Source organism: Trachymyrmex cornetzi, unplaced genomic scaffold (genome assembly GCF_001594075.2).
Source record: "Trachymyrmex cornetzi isolate Tcor2-1 unplaced genomic scaffold, Tcor1.1 scaffold4, whole genome shotgun sequence".
NCBI classification, from domain to species: Eukaryota; Metazoa; Arthropoda; class Insecta; order Hymenoptera; family Formicidae; genus Trachymyrmex; species Trachymyrmex cornetzi.
The window spans coordinates 1,635,928-1,663,545 of NW_017298743.1; the positions used below are offsets into that span (position 1 = coordinate 1,635,928).

The 27,618-nt window shown below is 33.7% G+C and overlaps 1 protein-coding gene across 2 annotated transcripts in view; it reads right to left on the reverse strand.

The window, feature by feature from the left end:
- LOC108764205 (basement membrane-specific heparan sulfate proteoglycan core protein) overlaps positions 1 to 27,618 on the reverse strand; it is a 204,198-nt gene that overhangs the window by 170,410 nt on the left and 6,170 nt on the right. For both annotated transcript variants that reach the window (XM_018512326.1, XM_018512325.1), the window contains exon 2: positions 17,638 to 17,759. In XM_018512326.1, the coding sequence (XP_018367828.1) occupies positions 17,638 to 17,734 (97 nt within the window). In that variant the 5' untranslated portion in view covers positions 17,735 to 17,759. The remainder of the gene's footprint in view (positions 1 to 17,637; positions 17,760 to 27,618) is intronic.

Sequence of the window (27,618 nt, forward strand, 5' to 3'; positions counted from 1 at the left end):
AAACATTGCATAATTTAACTTATATTATCAAACAAATAGTATCATTAAAAGCGATGTATATAATGCAATTCTATAATAATACAAATGCAAAAACAATATACAGATTAATTAAGATATGGAAAAATGAATTTTAGAAGTTGTATTTAATTACAAAACACGCGTAAAGAAAATTGAAAAAAATTGTAGAATAATACTATAAAGAAAATTATTTAAAATATTTATTGCGTTATACGATATACTAGTCACAAAATTAATTTATGTTATTCGTATTCTTACATCTTAATTCTTAGACATTAAAAGTATTGCTAGATGAACAATAATATTATATGTATAGTAAATCAATAATGTATATATAATGTATATATAAATAATAAAACAAACTAAATATGAATTATTATTATTTTTCTAATAAAATTATTAAATACGTAAAAAATTTTATAGAAAAATTTGATGCAGATATATGTATAAAGATTTCAAGATATTATACACACACACATATGTATATATATATATTATAATATAATATAAGGGAACTTAATTATTCCTTTTAATAGCTTTTTAATTAACTTTTACTCTCTGCTTTGCTATACAAAGCTACAATTTACTTCCTTTTACGATGCAAAGTGTGAAATTATATAATGTTTGACCTTGTTGATTTACATTAACATAGATTACTTCAATTATAGATCACATTAAAAAACATGGAAGATTCTACATTTTAATGTCTTCGATAAGTTTGTTATAGTTTCTTAGATATTCGTAAATTTAATATAAAAATCTTCCGCATCCTAATTTCGAGGCTTTTAATACATTTCTAATCTCTCTCTTTTTCTCTCTCTCTCCCTCTCTCTCTCGCAATATTTTAGATTTTACATTTTTTGTTTTACTTTAAATCTTCACATCTTCTTTAAATTTAAGTACATCTTAAAGAATTTACAGAAAATTTAATTTTCTAGTCAAATATTTTGTTATTTTCGAAGTTTATATTATAGAATCTAACTACATTTACAAAATAACTCATTTTCGCTTATTTTTATAATATAAAATAGATATGTATATAATAATGTGTTCTGCTCGAAAATTGATCCTTAGGATCGAGTCATAAAGCGATCTCCAAGAGTAAGACGACGCGCTTCCGAACTTTCAACGATTGTTTGCTATGAGTTGCTTGGTGGAATTAGTCAAGGCGTTGTATTGCGCATGATATGGCAGTACATCCCATCAAAAATTAGCCCTAAATGCTAATTAATCCTAAATGTCATTTGGTTCTAAATACTAATCAGTCAAATTTTTAAATTGTTCATTACAATATGTCAAATATTAGAATTAAAAAATTGAAAAAATATAATCGCATAATTAAACGTTATATTTATATGTTAACCGCATTTAGGATCGAAATGTGCAGACGCCATTATTTTGCTACTGCACATTTTCTACAACACTTTGTTTAATTTCACCATGAGCTGATGTGCCTCACTTATTCTTTCTGTATCGGACACGACTAAATCATACCGAGCAAGCACAACAGTAAAAATCTGTTTATAATATAAAAATATTCGTTTTAATTAAAATTAGACCCATGAAAGTTTATGGGTAACAAACAAATAGTATATTGTATAGGAATTATACAAAACATTATAATCAGGGCTTTAATATATTAGTTATAAAATTATCTTTTCTGGTATTCTCTTGTTATCTATTTCACATAAATCTTCGAAATAGTCAGACAGATTTAGACTCAAATTGAACTTTCGTAACATTCTTTGCAGAATAATCTTCTAATTTTGAATAAATCTATGCGACACAGTATTGCGTGCAGTCGGCCATTTCACGGAAACAAATAACGAGATGCGAAAAACAAAAGTAGAAACGAAATTGCTGTTCGGCACGCGTACTGTATCGCATACCTACGAGTATTTTCTGGATTAATTGCGTTATTTTAGATAAAATATATGTAAAGAAAAAAGATTCTGAAAAAATTATTAAAAAGTGTGTTTGAGTAAATTAAGATTAAGACAACAGTGAACGGTGGTTATTCAGTATTTAAAGTAAAATGCACAATCTTAATAGAATGTATGAATAGCTTAATGAAATTTTGTTTATAATTTTCGTTGATTTTAGATAAAGCTAAATAATTACCGTTCGCGCTGTTCAAAATGATTCCGATTCATGGCATATATTAAGCGCACTACCGAATAATTAACCTTTGTTGTGGTTGAACAATGATTCCAGTTACTTATGGTATTCCATGAAATAAACGGCAGGAAATCATTATTTTGTGAGCATAATTGGGAAAATTTTGCAAAGAGAGAGAGAGAGAGAGGGGGGGGGGGGGGAGACAGTATTACTAACGTTAATGCAGCATAGTTTCATCAAAATTAAACAGTCAGCAAACTTAATAAGTTGTTATCAGAGGCGTCTTTGTAAAATGTTTCCAGTTTCCTGTTATAATCTTATGTATGTGTATTATAAAATTACAATTGAATATTATTAACACATAATGTCATATAATTATTATATATTACCAATGTAAGTCAAAATAAAATAATTATACGTAAATATTAATTAATTATTATAAATTATTATAAATTAATGTTATAAGATAAATTAAATAATATATTAAAAATACATTACTTCTATTTTGATATGTTATAAAGAATAATTAAGATATCGAAACAGATTTTGTTAATAAAATATAATTTTTAATGGATTTGCTTAATTTATATAATGTGAAAGGTAAAGTAGTATAATGAAAGATCAAGAATAAAAAATAGAGAATAAATAGAGGATCAATTGATACTCCGAAATTTAATTACATTGATTGCGCATGTTACTAACTAGCAATTGGCGTTTGCAAACCCCATATCTCAACATGCCAATTGGAACAACGCATCAATAGGTGTCGATTTTGATTTTCGCAAGAACAGTAATATCCCAGTAGATTATTAGATTATAACGTAGTAGCAGAATCAATTGAAAGCCCGATTTAGCAAATCAAATGTAATCACAATCTATGTATTTACCGATCAGCTTTGGATCAATGTTTTCGGTAAATATAACTTGTTCAAGGTACTTTCTACTTTGAACAAGTTATAGATTGTCTATTTCATAGATTTTGTTTCGTTTATAATATAAATTATAACCGTCAATTAAATGCATTTAATGATTTTTTTTTATTAATTCACAAGTAAAATATTATGAATAATGACAGTCTGTAAATTCATTTATATCAACTTCCCCTTTCAGATCCGTTCAAATGTGCCAAATCGCGCTCATTTCAAACAACGCGCGCATCAATAAACCATATAAATTCTCGAACGCAACAATTAAATCCCAACAAGCCATCACGCGTATAATCGCACGCGCCCATCGAAATTGCGTAGCTGCGTGTGAAATGTGCCGATTCCGGAAACCTTGTGGAGACCAGCTCGATGAACCGCGAAAGCTAATTAATATCTTTGGAAAGTTGGAATATGTATTTCGCCTTTCAATTGATCGAACGTATGCCTATTCCCTGGCGTGTATGTCGTCTGTGTTTCGCATACTCGCTCTATCGTACGCGTGCGTATGCGTCTGTATTGTGTGTGTGTGTGTGTGTGTGTGTGTGTATGTGTGTGTACGCACGTAGGCATGCACGTGACGTGGAACAAATGGCGATATTAATTACCGCGATTTGCCATCTCCGATACTGAAATCGACCTCTATTAATCTGAGCTTACACCTTTCGTTTGCCAGCACCTTGCTTGCATCGTGAAAATAAATTCCCATTTTAATCCTACACTGAGAGAAAAATGTTTTGTATTTGTAACCATAATTATATATTACTGTAATTATGATTATTACTACTATAATAATAATAACAGTAACTATGTATATAGTTCTAGCAACAAATGTATATAGTTGGCAACCTAAAATGACTATTATCAACAATAAGGAGCATTTAGCCACAACGCTAGATGTATTCAGCTATAGTCATATATTTAAAATTATAATTATATATAGACGTTTCTATTATTAACGTTTGTTTATTGACACGAGCATTAATATGTGTCGCTTGTTACCGTTTTTCGAATTTATTAAACTATATTTCGGTGTCCAAACGTGTCTTTTACTGAAAAATTGTATTAAACTTATGAAATCCAACATGAAAATACGAATTAAAATTCACTTTTTATTGTATAACACAGCGTATTTCATGTAATTTCGTAATTAATGTTAACCCATCTGACGATATGTATATCAACTTTTTCATTTGGACCTGAGATTTTATCTAATTGTGTTTATTATAATAACTCTTTTATATTTGTGTGTGTGTGTACTGAAGATGGTCAAATATTGACCGAAACGTCTATATATAATTATAATTTTAAATATATGACTATAGCTGAATACATCTAGCGTTGTGGCTGAATGCTCCTTATTGTTGACATTTTTTAATTTGAAGCCACTTTTATTAAAAATCTATTGTAGATCCGGGCTAAGCAAGACTTAAAACTTTCTCTATCTCGTTTTAAAACCGAAAAGAGACTGGAACAAAGAGAGTTCTAAGCCTCGCTTAAAATTAAAGTAACGTTGGTGCAACCAAGTCTTAGTAATGTGAATTTGTCACTGGCCCTTATCGCTTACCGCGCTACATGTAAGGGTGATGTCCCATGCAGCGGATCGCTCAAATTTCGCAAGCAGATCTAAGAGAATGATTCTGTGATTGGCGATACGCGAATCCGCTTACGCACGATCCGCTGTATGAGACATCATCCTAATTAGAGGAGAAAAGAAGCAAGCGGCACGGTTTGTGAGATTCCTATAGTTACCTAGTTAGTTTCTATACCGCGTACCGCATACCGCGCTACATGTAATCGCACCCTAAGCGTAACTTGCGTCAGCCAATCAAATCGTCTCAACTAAAATAAGACGTGGTAGCTAATATAAGGTTTATTCGCGTCGCACACTCCAACATGCTTCAACATGTTTCTACCATAGCTCCTACTCACTCTAATGAGCGCGTTTGAGTAAGTAGGATCTACTGGTTGGAGGAAGTAGGAGCATGTTGGAGCATGCGACGCGACAAACCTATAATTTGATACAATTTGATTGGTCGAAGCAAATTACGCTGCATGTGAAAGCAGCCTAAGCGGTTACACATCTGGATGCACCTAATGGGTGCATTCAGTGAGTGCATTCAGTACTTGTTGATACTAATAGCGTTTTCAACCTGTTTTTTTTTCCATTTCATCGTTCGTTACAGAAAAGCTTTTCAATTCTTGACCGAACAGTTTAAACATTTGCATTCTGGAAATCGGTTTCGCGATTTACGTGTAACGGGAGTACTGTTTCATTTGCGAAGTATGCCTTTTCTTCTCATCGTTAAAATGGTTATCGAATAATTAATACTTTTTAATTATAAATTATTTTACTGAGATGTTTTTATATTTGCTGAACGAAATACTGGGTTTCAATTTTAAATTATAAAGCACTAAAAGCTTGATAATTATCGGAATCTTATTGCTAGCCATAACATATGCATTCAGTTTTCATCACGTAGATAAATACCATTCACGATAATCGATAAGATAGTTCTTGACAGACCCTGTAACATCGATAACAACATCATGATGATCGACGTATTGACCAATATGTACGAAGTAATAGGCAATTTCTGTATCAAATAAGCTAATATATCAATATCATTACTCAAAGTCTGGAAACGTGATACCAAGCTGAGATAAGAAAATGTCCCTTTCCGTCCATATTTCACATCTTGAATGTAATCTATGATATCTGATCATAGTATCTCGGGACTAGAATACTACAATGAAGATTCTATTCATTTCACCACAAATTATTCTCATAAAGTATTAATCAGCAACACTGACATATATACAAATCATATTTTTCAAAGCCTTAGACGGTTTAACTAGATCTTAAATGCTTGTATGATTCTTGTGTAAATTTATATTTTTTTATTCTTGTGCGAATTTATAGAATATACCTACTACGTATGTAGTCCTTAAAAATGCGCGCCGAAATGATTTTTCGGTTTTGTAACACTAACTTTACTAAACTACCGCAGTAATATCACGAGTCAAATTAACTAGCAACTTAACAAATTTTTTATGCTTATTCGCATCTTTGAAACGATTTTAATAATGTTGAATAATATATTAAAATCTGTAAATAATTAATTCTTATTGCGAAAAATACTACCTCGGCCGAACCCGGATCTCTTGCATTCCATGCATCCTATAAGCCTTTAAATTATCGAGGTCTAAAGGTTTAGGATGCTCGCACAGAATGCAAGAGATCCGGGTTCGACTCCCAGCCGAGGTAATATTTTTCGCAATAAGAATTAATTATAATGATATGACTGCAGTAGTTTAGTAGAGTTAGCGTTACATGATCGAAAAATCATGTCAAGGCGCGTTTCTGAGGACTACATACGTAGTACATAAACTTACACAAGAATCGTACAAGCATTTAAGATCTAGCTAGACCGTTTAAGGCTTTGATTTCTATAGTTTGTGTTATTACATATACAGTCCTATAATATGTTATATTGCATATTTTTTATATTATATACAATACAAATCACATTTTTGAGTTTTTCAAAATTTCAGGAAAGTTATTGCTTACAATTAGACAAATCTCATAATAGTCATTTATATTTATTAATTGTTTATAGTATTAATATAGTCGTTTGATGTAACAATGAAAACAACTTTACTTGATGCATTAATTTATAATTATTAATTTAATTGTATTTAATTAATTTTTTGCAAAATAATATATAACCTGTATAAAATAATTATTTATTATATTATTATATAAAATAATATATAATTTAATAATTTTAAGATAGAAATTTATGCTAAAAGGAGTACGACAAAGTAATGTTCGATAAAATAGGAAGGAATGGAGTAGATAACAAAGTCTGAATATCGAAACCGCGCGCAGCACGGAGCCTAGGCTTGATAAACCCGATAGCGATTCATCACATTTAACCTTATTCACAATAGAGAGCCCACTGGAGCTAGCCAGTCGGGAGATTAACAAAAAAAGAGGAAAGGGCACGAAAGGAAGAAGCAGAAAATTACTCGCTAGCTCCGGCAAAATTGAAGCGCGAACTTCGTCGACTAACCCACACCTAGCCCATTCTCGCCATCATATATTCGCGGCCTTTGTCTCCAGGAACTGATGCGGTATCACATGTGTAAAAGTAATATCTGGTATGCGAGTACCAGTCAAAGGGGTCCCCACGTTTGAGTTATAAGGCCAGACTGTGTTGAACGCGAACGCTCGAACATGAGGTCGAAAGAGGAGCTACACATACGTATACATATATGTATATCCACTGGCGCGTGTGCACGCACAGAAGGTGCGAGAAGAAGAGCATCACGAGAATATGAAGCGGACTGCATGTATATCTGCAGCGCGTATATACGCGTGTCGGGGACAGAGGGTTGATAAACGTCTCTTCCAACCACCCCATCTGTCTCCCTCATCCCAACCGTCTTCCCCTGCAATCATCTCGCCGTCGCGGGTATTCATAAACTACTCAGACAACGTCTGAAACTTTACGTCGCGGCCCGACGATGTTCTGATACGAAATAATAGCGACCGTATAGTAATGAAGATCGCACATGTTCACCAGTATTGCCTGACCTGTCTTATGATCCTATATAAGCGTTTCTGTTCTGTTATACATACAGAGAATTCGCATGCAATATTATGCGAAACAGAATCAAATCGTGCAATTTAAAGCTGTATAAAAGAATGGACTCTCACGTTTAAATGTGTAAAGCCTTGTTAACAACGAGAAGATTAAAAGGTATATTCTCTTTCGGAAGCAATTAATATATATATGTAAAGAATAGCTCTGTCCGAACACTATCATATTTACATATAAATGTTCCAAGTAAAATAAACTGAAAAAGATTAGAAAGATATTTGTATAATTATATTAATTACATTATAAAATGTAAGTATTATGTACAACATAGGTATGTCGTATTAGATATAAAATATGGTATTTATTTTTATTCTTAATAAACCAAATAAATCAAATATAAGATAAATATATAATACAAGTTCTAAATATATAAATATAAATACAATCTAAAACTATAAGATAATTCTTATTATGTTTGTTTACTTGCAGCGATTACCCTCCTCTGACCAAATCAGTCACAATCAGGGAAAGTCATCACCGCTATGTAATTGGACAAACCGGCCAAGAGCTGATTCCAAAAGCACAATTAGATCGACAGTTTCGTACAAATGGGTACGAGAGCCGACGTGAAACAGGCTAAAATAAATAAACGCCATAATTCACGTTCAACAGTTACGAACGGTTCAATTCGCGATTGGAACTGGTCCAATGGCAGAAGGTGATGCAGGGGGATGGGCGTGCGTTAATAGACGGGATGGTATGTATTACGTGCGCACAAGAGTGGCAAATAATCCGACTTCGCAGGCACACGACGATACGACGTTCTCCGAAATTAATTTAAAAGACAGTATTTCCTATCGCGTACTTAGCACCTGCATAATCTCATCGCAACCTCGCAATTCCGTACATTCTCTCCCCCCGAATCCAACCTCGTTGCCGGTTCAAAATAAGTGGATTACCTTAACTTGATAAAATGAAGATCACATTTTATCGCGTTAAAGGAAAACCTTCCATTTGCCGTCTTTCTCTTTCTATCCTTTGCACTTGAAATCATTTGGATCTCTTAAATTTGCTCCTGATTGCTTGCCTTTATATCCCTGCTTTTACGTGGTTTAATTCTTGGCCACCTTTGACATCTTTATTCTTCTATAATTTATTGCTGCTTTTTCAATATTGCTTTCAATTGCTTGACAAAGAAAGATTTGTATTTTTCTTTGACAAAGGGATGTAAAGCGTTTTTACATTTGTGCATAAAGATTTAACTAACTTCTTTATTTTACGAATTACAAAATTCGTTTTACGCACCGAAATTAATTAGTAAAAGTGTTTTTACACAATAATTTTGTGTAAAAACACAATAAACAATAATTTTAATTAACCTCAGAGGGCAAGCGAGCATCGTACGGAAATAGAACAAAATCGTACACACTTAATTTCACTTTGCACTTCGCTATCTCGTTCGCTACTTTACCGTCGGCGTTTTCGCGGTAACTGGGCGTAGCAAGTGTACGTGCATCGGATGCACACGTAATGCGCACTCCATCAGTACAGTTGCGGTTGAGAGCACTATCGCCGGATAGGGACAAAAAAACGGGAGCAGTGAGAAAGTATGGGCGAGGGGAGAGAAGAAGAGACAGTTACACGAAACAAGTGATTATCACTTTGTCGCGCGAAAACTCGCTTACTCTCCGAATAATTCCAGCCCTACATCGTTTGCTACATGAACATGCTCATGCGTGCTAATACAGCCCAGAAGAAACATCCCCAACTAACAATATCTGTGCCTCTGCTTAAACTTCTGTGTGATGATGTTGGTAAACTAATGTTTTCATCTAAAATCATGACGGTTGCCTCATGGCTTTCGTTATGTTAATACGCATATAATTTGTGGAGGAATCCTAATAGGGTGCACTTAAAAAAATTTCTCAAGATTACAGATTTGTAAAAGATATTCCATAGGATTAACAAGAACGCCGGAGTAGGCGAAATTTACATTTATCGTATATTCTTGCTCGCAAGATAAATTATCTCCGAGAGAGATCCGTGCGTTTACCATTATTCTTTACCAAGGCAAGACAGGGATAATCCGTAATCTTATCCTAATGAATGTCCAGTTAAATTCAATCCTTTAGAGGTATATAACGTTTCAACGTGAGCACAAGTTACGGAGAAACCAGATTCCAATGGGATTTCTTTCATTGGGTTCTATTGCCCACTCTACTGCTACGCTCAATTATGATATTAAACCTCTCGCTAACATGGATGCGAAGCAATTTTGCAGGATTAAAGTTCCGTACAAGTTCACAAACAGCGTTCCGTCCGTAAGACGCGGGAAATGAGAGGCTTTCCTGGACTGCCTCGTTGCGTTTATTCTCAATGTTGAATTATTTCTTTTGAAGCGTGCAGAGAGCCGGCTCAAAACCACCGCCCGGATAGAAATAATGATGCATCGAAATAAAGGAATAAAATGAACTAACGCTCAGCAACAGTAACGCCGTTACTCGATATCCCGGGGCATTATCTGTGGCATTACCATAACTGAAAACTGTACCTCTTAGTGAGGTAACATGACAATGGATAAAGTATTATGTCGAGACGAATATAAATTGGATGTGGCAATAGGTCCATCTGTCATATAACCGAACAAAGATAAACCGATACAGAGATTTGAATAAACAGAGAATCTGAATAAGTTTACTCTTAAGTTCATTCAATATATCAATTTCCCGTGAAACCTGTCTGATGTTGCAAAGAAATGTCCGCGTGAGTTTTATTGATTTTGCGTCAAATATAATTCGACTTGTCACTTTTTATAGTTATTAATGGAGAATTTATAGTTAAACATAAATTAAACATGATATATATTATTATTAATTATTTTAAATATCAGAGACATTTAAACCTTGAGTAAAAAAGTTAAAGTGTCCTCATTATAAAAATATGATAAATCTCAAACATCATTATTTCATTTACATGCCTAATTTGTGTCAAATTTATTAAAATAAAATCAGGATAATGCAATAATTATAAACAAACAAGTTATTATGTTAGATCATTATTATATTAGCATTGGCTATAATTACTTAAATTTACACTCTCCTCTCTGTGCGTAAATATTCATAACTACACTACTTATACTGCTACTTGTTTACGACTTGTTAACACTCCAAAGGAAACAGATTAGAATAGAAAATCTCTTAAACGCGCGTTTTTATTGAAGCGGATTAGCAAAAGACATTTGTCGTGCTGCTCATATATGTGTCGTCGTAACGATCTGGCTTTAAATCCCTGCGTTAAAGAATCTCGGGGGCAATAATATTCACACCTCGCCTGGTCCACCGTGCACGAGCGGCGGTTGTACTTCCTAGTCGATAATCCTCCACCCACATTCACTGTTCTCCGTAGCAGACCGGGTCTATCTATCCGCATGTCTGTAAGGTAGTTTATTATTCATTGGGGTTGGATCTCCAACGTGGATAAACGGCGCATTGTTTATGCATTAGCCTGTACCTCTACCGACCCAACTGGGCCTCTCGACCTGGCCATTTAGATGATTTCGTCTTTTCACGCATTCTTGATCATCGAACTTTCTTGCCTAGTTGTTCCCACGTACGCAGAATTCCCGTTTAGATTGTTACGATAGACTGCACTCGGATTTATACACGAATTATTTTCACATCGCTTAAACTCGGGAAATTTTCACGTTGTTCTGGACAAAAAAGTCAAGCGCAAAGATATTGACTTGGACAATTCTTATAATCCTTCTCTAATCCTTAACAAAAAGATAAGACGATTACGGCATTATGTGAATAAATGGTATCGTATGCTCAGAGTTGATGATAACGTAAAATATGAAATATAAAATATGAAATGAGACTCGGAGTTTGCGAAGTCTGCTTTGCCAACTTGATCGCTATAATTCCGTTACAGATTACATCTAATATGCTTTGTAAGTGCAATCTCTCGTTACAGCGGCTCAGATTTCCTCGATTTGGAAGGAATGTTATGATAGACGGATAGGAAATACGATCGTACCTCTATCGCCGGTTTAAATCGAAGTCCCAATAGTTCGTACAGTGCGATGATTAATGGCGAATGTCTGTCCTAGACAATTGGAATATAAAATGCGCCACGGAACTAAAGGAATCTCTAAGCGGAGTGGTATGAATAAAATAACCATTAATTTCGGTGGATTCATACGCGTTGAAATTTGCAACAGGACACCTTTGTTCTCTGCAATTATATTGAAAATATCATTAACAAAATTTCGAATGGATATTTAAAATGCGAAATGAACGTAACACATAATTTAATAATACTAATAAAGAAAGATATTTAAATTATATAATTTTCGATTAAATTAAAAAAATTTTAAATAAATTTTAATACTATTAAAAATAATAATTAAAAAATTTATTTCTTTGTTACAAATTATTTTTTACCAGCATTGGTAAAAAATAATTTAATTTAATATTAAAAATAATAGTTAAAAAATTTATTTCTTTGTTACAAATTATTTTTTACCAGCATTGGTAAAAAATAATTTAATTTAATGCGTAAAAATATAGGCTATCTTATATGTATAAACCACGCATTTTTAGATTAAATGTATCGCTGTCTGTTATAAAGAATCTATTCATATTAACCAAATATTTTAATATGTTTTTAATTTGTTTTATTTATTCGAGCTGTTCAATTTCCTTATACAAGTTTATGCATGTTTTTATCCGAGAATTCATATCTACAGGGTTACGTACAACGCGAATAAAGTTTGGAATTGTTCCACCAAATTATTACGTATTTTCGTATTATAATAACCCTATTGTTTTAAACTATACGGTATTATAAACCACACATTTATACGACATGTATACATGTATTCTGGTTTTTGCATCCGTTCATCATGTTTCATATTTTGATACCAACTCCCTTTGAACATGATGCTCATTACAATGCATTTAAACGATCGCTCGTGTATGTGTGTGTGTATATCAAGCTTTAATTCATTTACATTAAAATTTATGTTTATCTAAATATTTGTTAAACTACGGAATATTGATAGGCTGATAAATAATAAAATTACAAACATCTTTAAAAAATTAAAAATGTAGATGTAACTTTCTTGAATATAAAACATCTATAATAAAAATTATTTTGCTACAGTATAAACCTAAAAAAATTAATTTTTTGGAAAATAAAGTTTTTTAATATACGTACATTGTATTGCTTGTTTTTTTAACAATGTCTAATGCATTTCTAGTAATACATAATACAAATCTAAATAATTCATTAATTAATAGTTTATCTCTCTGCATTAAAATTTAAAAAAGTATATTTAAACAATCAAAAATAACATAAAATCATCAAAAATTCTGATTTAAAATTGTGTTTCCAACTTTTTAGATGTTTGCATGGCTTTTCTAAACATTACTTGTTTGCATTAAAAGTGTATATTCAATCTCTTTATTTTAACGTTGTTTGATCTTGAACAAACATCACGCAACAATTGTTAAACTTGTTTCAACTGTTTGAAATTTCCCTATTCAAACGCAAACCGCAAACACTTCAGATAAAATCGGAAATATTTTCCCAAATATTTCACAACACAATAATACATAAATTATATATTATGTTGTAAAATATTGTAATAATTTGTTGAAAATAAGAGATTACAAATTAGAAATCCGAATTTATATAAAATCTAACTTTTCATACATCTTATTTATGACGAACATTGAAATTGATTTTTTATATTTTTTTACATTATATTCAATAAAAATTCATCCAATTCAATTTCTTCAATTTTTCTCAAAATCCTTTGCCCTAACACAAACATGAAAAACAGAAAAAGCTTTCGTTTCTGACACATGTCGAATTTTTGATACTCAAAAGAATACGTGATGCATATGCGTATACACGAGCGTGAAGATACAATTGGAGTGTACGCGACAGAAAATCGAATGCTAACGGATTTTTCTCATTCGATGTCGGTCTTCAAACGTCACCGCATGTTTTGCATCCGGTAATCGAGACACAATCTCGGTTGCGGAGCCTGGCTCTTGGCAAAACAATAGTTTCGACTGGTAATCTCAAACTGTGTTTTAATCTGAAAGAACATTGGGCATGCCGTTGATTGCATTGCACAGTAATCTTAGTTTTTATCGCGTTCCGAGATTGGTAGAGGTGTCGGCGGAAGGGGTTGTTACGTGCACCCCACCGCTATGGATATCGGGGTCAGGCTGGTGCGACCTGCATTATACACGCCATCACGTATAATCTCGAGAAGAGTAAGAGCGCGCGGACACGGTCGACAAGAAAAAAAGACACCCGCGCAATATTCCGACCTCCTGTCATCGGTCGTTTGATATACTGACTACACGAAGCGTAAACAACGATCACATTTACTAGAATTTCTTATACATGGTCTCATTCATCATAGAAGTTTTTGAAATACGCTGCAATATCGTTTCTCAATAAACGTAGCAGTAAAATTTCTTGCCATCTATTTGTTTCCTATATTTATTGTAATACAATACAATAATGCCTCAGTAAAATAATTGAAAATCCTACAAAGTAAAATATTAAAAATTATTGTAATTATAATCGTTTTTTTATTATAAGGAATAATCAGAGAGAGTTGTCTTATATTTTTTTTAAACATAAAATCCATAAAATTAATACAAACTATCAGGTTTAATTCATTACAACACGAGCCATCAACTTACTGAAATTCACAACGTTAAAAATATATTTCACGTTTGTTGTGTTCGGTATGGAATACTATATCGATATTTAGCGGAATAAAAAATATTGCGAAAGAATATCGTTTGCAATAACAGAAACCATAAAAAAATTCGATATCAACATCTGACTATGTCAATCGATTTGTTGTTTTAATTAATAGTCTAGAAAAGATAGTACATAAACGGAATGTGGATTGGAAAAATTTCTATATTGCAAAACAGAATGTCGACGTTGGCTTATAACAGCGTTGTTATTATACCGTTGCCGATTCAACAACATAGTGTATGCTATATATCTACCGGATCTCGTCACGGCTTCGTTCAATCTTCGAGGCAATATCAAGGGCCTGTTCGTGTGCCTCTTGGTTAACAAACTGCAGGTGTGCTGTGTTTATCACCATCCTCGCCCTTCGTCAGCAATAATAATTAATTACCCTAGAAGACCTTTTAAGTCGTTGGCCGCGACGAGAAGCAATTATCGCGAACAGTCTCATAATGACGTAAAATTTATGCATTGTAACAAACTTATGGTACAACGACGCTATTAAATCACACGTAATGCTCAAGCTTTTCTTCAAGTCTCCCGATAGGGAGGTCTATCAATTTTTGCAAAAATTGCGTCCTATGTAGAACGAATCGATACGACGCTGCCACTTTCAATATTACTGCAGTCATTTTTTACTTGATGGATGTTCTCTTAGCAAGTCGAAGCTAGTTTACAATAATAGCAAGCGAAGTTTATAACACTTCTAAAAATAAGATATTTTTTTCACAAGTTCTCTATAGATCTTCCCTGCAACTCTGTAATTTTTATAACTATTCGGAATTGAACGTAAAAAGTTTAGTTAAACAATCTGTTAAATATTAAATAATGGAAAACTCATTTCATATATTTTTTTAATAAAAAATAATATACAATTTATAATAAAATAAGAAAGTATAGTTTATAGATTCACAGGTTTTTATTTTTGAATGCAATCTTAATTCTAAATTGCGATTATTTGTGTAGTATCTCACGTGTATCGTCTTCAAACTTATGAAACACATTAGCAACAATGTTCAAAGTAATCGATGCCAGCATAAATTCTAGAATGCTGTAATATTAGTGGAATAATAACGTTAGGTTCTTCGTCTATTATCGATTATGAAACTATGGCAAACAGTTCAGGCGAAATCTCAGCCACCCTTTTCTCGAAAATTGCACTGTTGGGAAATAGCAAATGAGAATCGATCGTTTCATCAAACTTTCGGTATGAAAAAGGAACACTGCGACGCAGCGGAGAGTCGCTCATATTGAAACCGATATGAACACCGAACACGTCGCTCACAAAAATAAAGTGCACAGATTCGCAGTGATGAATCAATCAGATTATACACAGTTTGCGAGCACAAATTGAAGTATGCACGATAGAAATCAAGGAACGCAAATGCTCTGCTTATCAGCCGGAGATATGTGGTTAAAGTTGCATTGAACAGCATTGTATAATATAGCCATGTAAAATCCTCGAGATAAAAACGCGGTTTAAACGGAACACACACGAATAAAAACATGTCGGGTTTTCGATGCGGAATTAATCGTTTCATAAGTAATGAATGAAAATTACGCTTAAAAGCACACCGATTCGTTTCCGAGGCTAGCTGGAAAAATGCGAGAACATCGTATCGCGGATTCGATGGTTGAATTAAATTCAGTGAGAGTTATGAATTGATTGCTCTTAGTTTAGTTTTATGATCATACAAAATTTAGCGAAAAGTTAAATCATTTATATCATCTCACATTTCGATTAATTGCATACAATTATGAATAGTATATTTTGCGTAAATTAAACTGAATAATTAAAGCAACGAATTCAAAATAATTAGAAAGGCTATCTAGGTTGAAATGGGAGGAAAGCTGCTTCCTCGTTATTATTAATTAAAATAGCACAATAATAGATTTAATCTATGAAACAGTTTTATATATATAATTTAAATTAAAATAAAATAATTCTCTTCCATGAAAAGCCTATATTAGGTATTTAATATGTACACTAATTTTGTTTAATTAAGTGTAACTAATACGACATATACACATAATTAATGCAAAGTTGTATATATAGAATTTAAACAGAACGAAGAGTTTATTTATATACAGCATCAAAAAGGATATTAATTATTGATTTTATTTCATTTCATGAATTGTAATTTACTTTCTTGTACTCTGACAAATGGAAAAGTAATTCAATGAGAAAAATTGTGGCAAAAAGACATCCTATCTTTCGGAACAGTGCATACGCATTACTCGTCACTCTCTTGGACGGGCTCATTCGCCTACTGTCTGGTTCTATTCGTTACTTTCGCGAATATTTTATTGCTACCATTTCTCGACTTCAGTGAAAGGCTAGGATACTCGTTAATTACATACAGTCCCATTACGCTACGCTTTCATTTGCATGATAATTCCACTCTACGATGATTATTGGAAACAGAACGGAGCTGACAAGAGCATTTTCTCATCTTTATAAAAACAGAATGAAAATCTCTCATGAGTTACTGCAATTTTAATACATCTTAAGATCTCATATACATTGAGAATTTCTTGTATTTTTAATTGTATATTTTTCTCATCAAAAAGTACTTTAAAAACGTATGTATAGACAAATTAAAAATTTATTTACTATCTAATCGTTTTTCGAATAATAAGATTTCTCAACGTGTATTCAGTAAAATAATGGTTGTTGTTTTATGATTACTATTTACGGTACACAGTGCTGCATGGAAAGCCTTGAAAATACCAAAACCTCTATTATAACTGTAAATTGTTTATTAATTTCACCGATGTTATGAATGCACAAACTTCGATAATTGATAAAGGATGATGGATCATGTAACATTGCGCGAATTGGATCCATTGATAATCACACGAAAAAGTGAGTAGGTACATGGACGCTGCTACAATTCGACGTAAAAGATTTAATTTCTGATATAATAGCGTGTATTCCTCTAACGATAGCTATAATGTTATAATAGTGCATTATTTCCACTGTAATAATATCTCGTGCAATATTCTATATGCCATCTCGTTCAAAAATCACCGTTAATAAAGGTAAAATGCGCATTTATTGAATTAGGACGCAAACAAGAAAACAAATAGCATTTTCGATCTCAATGACAGAAGAGATCAGCGGACGAATGAATGTGTGGTATAACGCAGTAGTAATCAAGTCCATTGTGAAGGCAGCTACTCACCGGTTTTCACAGTTGGAGACGCCGATGGTTGTGCGTACAAAGCCTGCGTGCCTCCCAGGAGCGCCAGGATGACGCGAAAAAACTTCATACTGATCATCGTGAATAGCTATTCCATGGAAATCCTGAAATGCACAAGAGTAACGATTTTCTTTACTTTCCGCGAGTGACACAATTCTATCGAATTAATATAAACCACAAAACCAAAAATCATTTTAATTAAAACAACAATGACAGATGGAGAAGAGAGCAATAAAGCAAATTAGATAATTAATTTATCTTTTATAATTAATTTAGAAATCTCTCATCATACATATATATCTAATATTCATATAATGTGAAATATGAGGATATTTTAATATGATATTCTATTAATAAACATATTTACAATGTTATTTAATTTTCCATTATAATACTCATTGTCAGTAAAATTGTCTCTTTCGGACGAATGACTCTATTCCGTTTGTTCTATGTATATTCACACACACACATATTTATAAATATTTAGTAATTATATTTTATACGTTCAAATACAGAAGACTTTAAATTAACATCTGAGTATGGTTTTCACCTATCATTGCGCTGTTCATCGTTGCCAGACTTTCACTAGCCTACTTTAGTCATACTTTTAATTTGTTTGAAAATTGAGAGTCCGAATATAATTATTACTTATTGTATATTTTATACGTTTTATATATGTTTAGATAATTCTTTTGTAATCCCGCTACAGGAAAAGATAGATAGATAGATGAACTTGTTCATCCGTGGCTTTTCGTCCGGACATAATCCATTCGAGATAGATCGACTTTGTCGTAATGTTCCACATCAAGCGGAAATACCGTCGCGCATCGCGTCGACTCCTCATTTTCCCACGCCATGTCGCCGCGGGGAAAAAGTGAAACAACGATAGTGTCGTCTAACCGCGAAATGAGATTCTGATACCGCAATTCGATCGCGTATTTTCACTGCGAAAGAGTAATAAAGGTGTGTCGCGATGGTGAACGAAAACGAGCGTGAATCGCGGATGTTGATTTATCGGGAATTAACATGCTACGAGAAGAAATTACTATGGCGCGAGAAATACCTTCACGTCGTTTACAGCCGCGCATAGAACGGGGGGTAGGATGAGAATTTTAAATAGATTTGCCCGGGTGAAAAAATATTCGTCGTCATCCGTTCTCCTGCGGGGCTTATCGCGGCTAAGATAACGATGAGCCCAGAGCCGGGGTGGGCTCTGCAAACGACTAAGGCACATTGATGGTCGCCGTTAAGAGGATGGAGGAAGAAACCCGTAGCTGGTGGCTAGATGAATCCCCTCGTCGGTCGAGGGTGGGAGATACCGGGGCATTGTATGTCTCGCCAACCACCGGCGCACAGCCACCGTACCATCGACTCTCGGATTCGCGCGAGCTGATCCACAGAATAGCTAGATCGTAGATAAGTAGTGATCTTGCCTCTCGGTTCAGAAACGTCGGCTCGATCCGGCTTAAAGCGACAGAAGTCGAGTGGCGAGACTTCGAGCGTGAATTCATGTTGGGAGAACGTGGTTTTGCGTGTCGGTATGTGCTAGAAAACGGGCCAAGCGATTGCTTTGGAGGACGCTTTTCAATGGATTTGACGTCTAAACACTTCCAGGGAGTGACTTTCCACTCAATGTTAAACATTGCAATGATAAAAAGTACGATAAAGAATTGAATACTTGCTTTCAGCGCAATTTATAAATATTGGAATTAGTTTATTTAGAATTTATTATATGATAATTATTAGCAGTTTTTAAACTATCTTTAACATATAATGATTAATATTCTTGTAAAAGATGTTTATTAGCATTAAAAAATTATTAAATTGCTTGTACAATTCAATAAGTAATATTATTATTTTGATTCTGCTCGTGAGTACGTTTTAAGACCGAAAAAAATTTTGGCACACGGTATATAAAATCATAATGTATATAAATTCACATAAGAAATATGTATTTACGCAGTAAGATCCGTTTCGATCGAATATAGAATTTTTCTCATTTAATTAGATTTATTTTTATCGGTCTAAATTCGTTCCATATTGTTAATAATTATTTGCATGTATAATAATGTCATATCTTTAAATAGTAGTTTTATTTTAGAAAAAGAAAAATCATATTTTATGTTCCTACTTCTGTGTAATATCAACTCAATTAAAATTAAAACGAAAATTTAAAAAAAATTCATTTGCTACTTCAACGTTTGGAATATAATGAAATAATTGTTACGCATATTTGATAACGAAATAAAATATTTCAAAATTACAAATTTTATTATACATACATTATTCTTCAAGTTATGAGAATATTAATAAGCGTACGTGAAATACGTACATATTAACTATATGAGTAAATTCCTTCAGATAAAAGCACAACATTTAATTCGCCAAAAATATTAAAGAGAAGCAATTATATATTCGCGATTAATTCGCTGATCAATTACTCATACGATATTCTCTCTTCATTATTAGAATGATTCATCATACGGCCTATGTATCGCATTGAAATCTCATTACTTTAATAAGAACTGAACTCTTAATGATCACACTACATATGCCGCAATACACTCCGTACGTGGAAGACAATAAATTACCATTCCTCTATTTCACCTTCCTCGAGTAGATCGCAAATCGTCTAAATCTACCGACCGCTCGGCCGTATCAGGAACTCATTCCGCAGAGAGACGATTTCCACTCTTCCGGCGCGCGAACCCCGAGGAAAAAATGACGTAGACGAAGCACCGGCAAACTTCGTAAAATACGAGTGCAACCGGCACTACGATGCACTTCATGCATCGCTGTGGGCGTCTGCATTCGTGACGGATCTACTCGACGAGCGATCCGAGCAGGAGTTTCACACACGGTCGACGAACGCGTGTCGGCGATTTATCGCGTTTATATACATGTTCCCAGCTTGTATCGTGTGTGCTCGAGTCGTAGGAAACCGTACACCTGCAGTAAATAGAGGGAATGCACGGAATCACCTCGAGCGCTGCCATTCACTCACCATCGAGTCGAATGTGATGAAACCCCCTGGTCGCATATGATAGAGCTCTTTATGCTGTATAGCTCTTTTATGCTATCATCTGTGTTGATTATGTTAATTACCGTTGTTTATTTACAATTATGTTTATATTACTAAAGAGAATGCAAGCGCATCTAATATTTGTGACATAAAACGTCAGAATTACACAAAATTTATTTTCAATTAACCTTTGAACGTTACGGGAATACGCACTGGTATATGGTATATAAATATATATGATAGTGACATATTTAATAATTAATTGGAAATAAATTTTGTGTGATTTTATGACGTCATACATATTGCATGCGCTGACGTTCTGCCCTAATCTCCTTTTTGATTGCTTATACATTTCATAAAAATAAACATGTAGTAAAAAAATTTTTCAAACATTAAATGCCAAACATTAAGGAACATAACGATACCAAACAAACGTATGTATCTATATTAATAACAAAGATATAAACAATAGAAAAAATACCGGAAAAACGTTGAAAAAAGCCGAGTATGCCATATCGAAAAAGTATTTAAGGATAAAAAAATTTGCAAAGATAAATATAGTTGTAGTAATTTACGAAAAAATTATTCGATTAACTTTTAAGACATATGAATGACTTATTTTTAATTCAAGATAAGCGATATTTTGAACGTAGACATATCTTTCATCATATCCGTATTCCGTGAGTACATTCCTTCAAAATTTCTCCTTATTATTGTCTTAATTATAACAAATGTATAATTAAAAGAGATAGAAATTGATTGGCGATTGAAGATTTGTAAGTAATAGGTATAACCGGACTTCATTTATGTACCGGCTTTTCGAGGAAAATCGACTAGCAATGAAGTCGACACGGGACTATAAATCAACAAAATGGGCAAAAAATTATGCGGTAAAGTACTCGTTTTACTTTAGACGGGAAATCGCCTTTCTGAACAGAAAAATTTGCATTTCCTCGCTGCTTACCTTGCAAAAGCGGAAACATTTCAACGTTGTGGCCTTAGGATAAAGAATATATCTTTCCATTAAAAAGTTATATTATTATTTATTTATGCTGATGCATAAATAATGGTTGATTTCCAATCCAGATTACGTTTTGGTAAACATTGGTCGTACAGATATGTAAATATATACGTTCATTTTTTTAATAATGTCTCTTTAACTTTGTCTTATTAAAATTACATTTATATTACTTCTTCTTTGCTTTAGCGTACTTTTAATAAGATTTATGCATGAAAAGGAAATTTTGATGACAAATTAAAAAATTTAACTAGATACAGAAAATAATTTTATTGGATCATCAAAATATAGATAATAATTACGTAGCAACCTCAAGCATAATAAATAAAAAATTTTGGTGCTACAAAAAATTTCGATATTCTAACAGTTAGTTCGAGCGTTCTAAGTACTGAATTATTTTAATGGCCCAAAAAATTTGTTAGATTTATATCTAGCTAAATTTTCAGATACTTCAGCAAAACTGTTTTTTCTGTGTAAGATTTGGCATTATTGGGAATCCCCATTAATTATGCATTATAGGGGCATTATAGGGGAGATTAGAGTTAGTAGGCCAACTTTTCAGTTTTGAATTTTTACGGATAAAATTAAAAAACTTATCAAGAAAATAAAATCTATACCAGTTTGTTAGGAGAACAAATCTGAATGGAGGCAAAAACATCCGTCTGTGAATTATGTGCGATATTCGGTTTATGATGGCAAAAAACGAAAGTGCAATAAATATTCATCGTCAAATAATTTCTGTATATGGAGAATAATGCTCGAGCGTGAAAATGGTTCAACGATGGCGATCAGAGTTTATTAACGATCGCATGGAAAATCACGATGAGTCTCGAAGCGATAGGCCGCGCATTTCAACAAATACCAAAATCATCGCAGCAATTCGTGCACTTGTTCAAAACGATTGTCATCTCACGATAAACAATATATAATATAATTTAAACAAGGACGTTAATCACTCATCAATGGAACGCATATTACGATGATAAAATCAAGGCGTCGAGATATCACGGGTATAATAAGCGATAATCTCTGGATATTCAAAGTGCGGTCTACTTAATGCTACAAATACTTTGAAATATTTGATTGATCAATCAGAAAAAAGAATTTTACTAACTGACCAATCTAAAAATGCTTCGAAACATTTATAACATCAAATGGAGGCTACAAACATTTGTAGCCTCAGACACATCTATGTCTTTATTATTTTGTTTTTTACATAGATTCTGTTAGTTTACTAGTCTACTTCTATTATAGTTTAGTAGTCATAATCTTCCCTACTATGAAACCAGGCTGAAAACGTTACTTCATAAAAATAACGCGTTACCGTTAATTTTGATAAAAAGTGACTCGTTTCTCATTATTAATTTAAAAAAATACACGTTACCATTACCGTTACTGAGAAAGTAACGATTTGCTATTTATTTCCCAACTTTGCTGCAGAATAATGTACAGCGATCTTAATTTTTGGCATTCATGCGCGGAATTTGTAACGAGGTGCGTAAACCAAATTTCAAACAGCATTTAACACAATCTTTGTGTTCTATTTAATTCAGCTGAAATTCTATGTAGCCGCGCCAGTGGTTATAGGCAAACCGATCCGGCTGTTGCCAAGTAGTACATTATCGCTTTATATCTAGGGAAGCTTTCGGCGGTATAAAGTTCCAAGACTTTATCAATGCTTTAGAAATAAACTTCTTTTGTTTCGTGTGGATTATCGATCTTAATTTACAAGTTTTTGATCAATGGTGAGTAGTAGATACATAAAATGTCAGATAATATCACATAACCGGAGGAATAGATTCTCACTACTCTTCTTACAAACAATCGAACTTTAAATTTGATGTTTTCGAACGTCTTTTAAACTTTACAATCTCCATTTCTTTGCAACTTTCAAAAAGTAGAGAAACGAAATTGTCTATAAAAATTGAAATAATAATTATTAAGAAATTTTATTCGGGAATACTCCTAAAGTTAGAAACATTGTAAAAATTTAATGTTACATTAATGTAAAAGTCTTGGGCTGTTTAGTTGCTATAAAATTTTATTTTGTAATTTAGATTGTGGATAAACCCCTAAAGCTAAATTAAGAACAGGTCTTTTAAATTCGGATCAAACTGGTTTAAGATAAAATGAATGTTATCAATAATTCTATTTGTGGAATTATACACATAATTACATATATGTAAAATTATACGTTAAAAACAAATTAGATTTGCAGAAAAATTGGATTAATATATTTGTTAGTTAACTCAATTCGTATTCCATAGATGTGAATCATATTTCGCACTAAAAAGTTAAAACGCATGACCGATCGCATCAACGGCGGACGACAATTTCACGCGTTTATCCCTAAACAATATTCACTTTCCACTCTGTTGAACTCGCGCGAAATCAACGCCGGTCACTTTTTTTTCGGTCGCGCTAACACCCTCGCAAACGAGCCGTGTGAACATAACGCACTCGGGACCATGGCAGCGCAAACAACAGAATTGCAGTCTACATGGACGGTAGATACGTGTACACGCGGCGAATTCGCGCAGCCGTGAATAAGGAATGCCGCGATCTTTCGGAGTATGCATTTTTGTAAAATATTCCGTGCGCGCTGCCGTACTCAGAACTGCGACTCAGAAACCGTAACCACCCTCGTATTATAGCGTTCGCGTTACCATCGCAAGTCACGAGACAGGTTCCTGGTGCCACCTCAGGCACAACCGACGGTGGCAGCTTCGAAACTATCGCGCGAAGGAACGAAGGAGCGAGCGAGAAACTAAATCCCTCCAGCGCGCCAGACGTCCTGGAACCTCGCGTCACCTATGCGACATTAAAACGCGACAGTAAACAGCTACGAAGCTCGACGTCGGACCGACCAAATAAAAGAATCAGGAGTACTGGGGATGACGTGTTCTCGCGCGATCGTAAAGTCGACCGCGTCTCCCTGACTGTAGTTAATGCCGCGCGTTTCGTTCATGCAGGAGAGTGTCGTGTTGCTGAGCAACGGTATTATGTGAAAAATACCACGGAGAATGTGCCCGATTTGCAACGGGTTGTTTGTCGATGACGTGAGTGCAAAATTTTTCCTGCCAAAGAATCTACGCGTACCGTGTCGTTATTTGAATACGAGCGATCATTATTGCGTCGTTAAAAAGGTTACGACGACCAACCTTGGCGAAACGACATTTGGAAGGAATGTCACGTATTGCGAAATTGATGCTCGTCGTAAGAATCGCGTAATTTACAAAGATACTTAATTCTATTGATATCTTACTGTCCGATTTAATTGCTTCTTTACGAAATTTGACGTTTCTATCTTATTGCTGGAAATCGATTTATATTGCACATAAATATCCAATAAACCAAGGCTATAATATCGATACTTCGAGGAAATGACAACAATTTGTACGTTCCTCTAATGTAAAACTAAAAGTAAATCAAATAATAAAAAGATATTTATTTTCGGTTGAAGCGGATCTTGATGCTTAATGATATTCGTATGCAAATTTGCAAATACATTTTTCAGTTCTATAGACAAGTCAAACAAATTGAATCGGCACGAGTTTATAGAACCGAAAAATATATTTATTTGCATGTAAATATTATTGAGCATTAAGATCCGCTTTGATAGAAAATAATTTTCTTTCTATTATTTGATTTAATCTTATTTATATATATGTATATATGCATATGTACATTTCATTTATACGTATATTTCTTTTCCTTTTCCTCTGCTTCTTCCGTTTTTTAGTCGACAGAACATTACCCCGTTGCAAAACATTGATGCATTCGTTACAGAAAATAAAGTACATGTTATTTTCAAATAACAAACAGTAAGTACTTCAATTAATTTCTTCTTCGCTCGCAAAAAAATTCCCAAGTTATGAATAATGATAATATATGTATAGATATAGACTTGAATAAAATAACAATAAAATAGCTGTTAATGTATACACATGTTTAATTTTCAACTGCTTACTATTTTTGCCGCACATACGAAGAGACGGCCTCATTGTATTTTATATCTAATTATACTTCTTTTTCCCCTATCTCAAGGGATAAATTTATATACGGATAACTTATGTTCGATTAACCATATAAAGTTAACCTTTTAACGCACCGCTGGATTCGCTTTTTTACACCCAACTTGTTTCACAAATACAAAAACCTATATTTAAAAAAAAGAACAAAGTGACATTTAATTATTCAGATATCCGCAATAATCGCTTTATATTACCAGGAAGCAAATTGACATTATCTCTCATTATTTTAACATTAAAGATGTAATTTTAATATCAAAATGAAGACAAATTATTTGTTACCTAGATTAGCTCCACTCTATACTTATATATACTTTTTTTGTATTATATATCTTAGAGACAAAAAAAGATTCTGATAGCACCAATATTTGAACAATTCACAGAGATTTTGAAAACGTATATTATACGTAATGTTCTTATTTCAAATTTGCCTTAAATCCTGACAACTCAATGACTTTAAATAATATAATTTCAAAGTTATCGAACTGACAAACAGAATTTGGTGAACAGTTAAAATAATTACTTGTTAGAAGCTCGTTTGTAGCCACATTTAGATTCAACGACTATACGAAATATCGGTTTTGCATATGAGAGTTTAAAACGGAAAGCCAGAGATGAGAACGGTGGATGTTTATCATCGTAAAGTCAGTCCATAGTTGCATCTTGTAACAGCAATCAGTATATCAGTTTACTAGTGCAATATTATACCGCTTTTGTTTACTTTCTCGCTTTATACTGCGAATGGAAAACGCGCTTGGGGCAAATGTTGCGGGAGGAGTCTGCACATACGTATGTGCACGCGTGCTTGCAACCGGATAAACACACCTATTCATGCACGAGCAAAATCAACATCAACCAGCACGTGCATCGTTTCATCCAGCCGTATCTATCCATCCATTATCGGTTACGCTTGTCCTACCATCCTTGTATGATTATGCGCGCACGGTTGTTAAAGTGTTGTTGACTGGACGGTGAGATGTTGGATCACTCGCGCTCATGTCTCGCTCGCATAAAACACCGTCCGTAATGACATCGTCGTAATGACATCGTCGACAGGAAATTACGTAATTTTAGAGCGTACCAGCGATTTCTTTCGCCGCAAACAATAATGTAAGGTGACACTTGAACGTTTAAATCTTCGCTCTAATAAGATCGCGAGCTCTCCGAGCTAATAACAAGAAAACCTTCAAAGTATTTTTCCTATATTCAAAGTAATGCGTTAAAAAGATATAATTTAAATTAGATTCAAAGTTTTATTTTTTGAGACAAAATGCTTCGCTCTCTGTCTTGGGACTCAAGTAGGTTTAATTATAGAAAAACATGTGCAACCTGTTGTCAGCGTAAGAATACTTTAAAGAGTAAATCGATCAGACGTGACCTAGGGCATGTTTCTTGAACAAAGGACACGCCCGGCACTAACCTGGCTCGTTTCACATCTGAGCGCTGGAATATTTTCCACCCTAGTTTCTTACTTCTCCCTCTTTGAATTACGCGCGTTCTATTATATGTCGTACTATATGTAACCGTATCAGTCCAAGTTTCTGCGACACTCGATTAGAGCCAGCTTTGCAGAGCATCGAGCGCGACAGTCAACACGAATCATCGTCTTGCGCTAGTTTAAAATGAATAGCGGCAGGCAGGGAGGCGCGTAAATCCAGTTCCCCGACATTTATCTGGACGACACCAAGTATCTGTTATTTTAATGAATGTCGCGGAAGTACGTGTTTGTACACCTTTAACGAGGTATACGCGAATAAATCCTGGTAAAACCGACTCTTGCACGCAAGATTCATCCGACGCGCTTCATACGCGCCACCCTGGAGAGTTTGGAGAGTGTCGAGTACACAGCACCGATGTGTGTACTCGCAAATAACAAAGGATTTTTTTTTAGA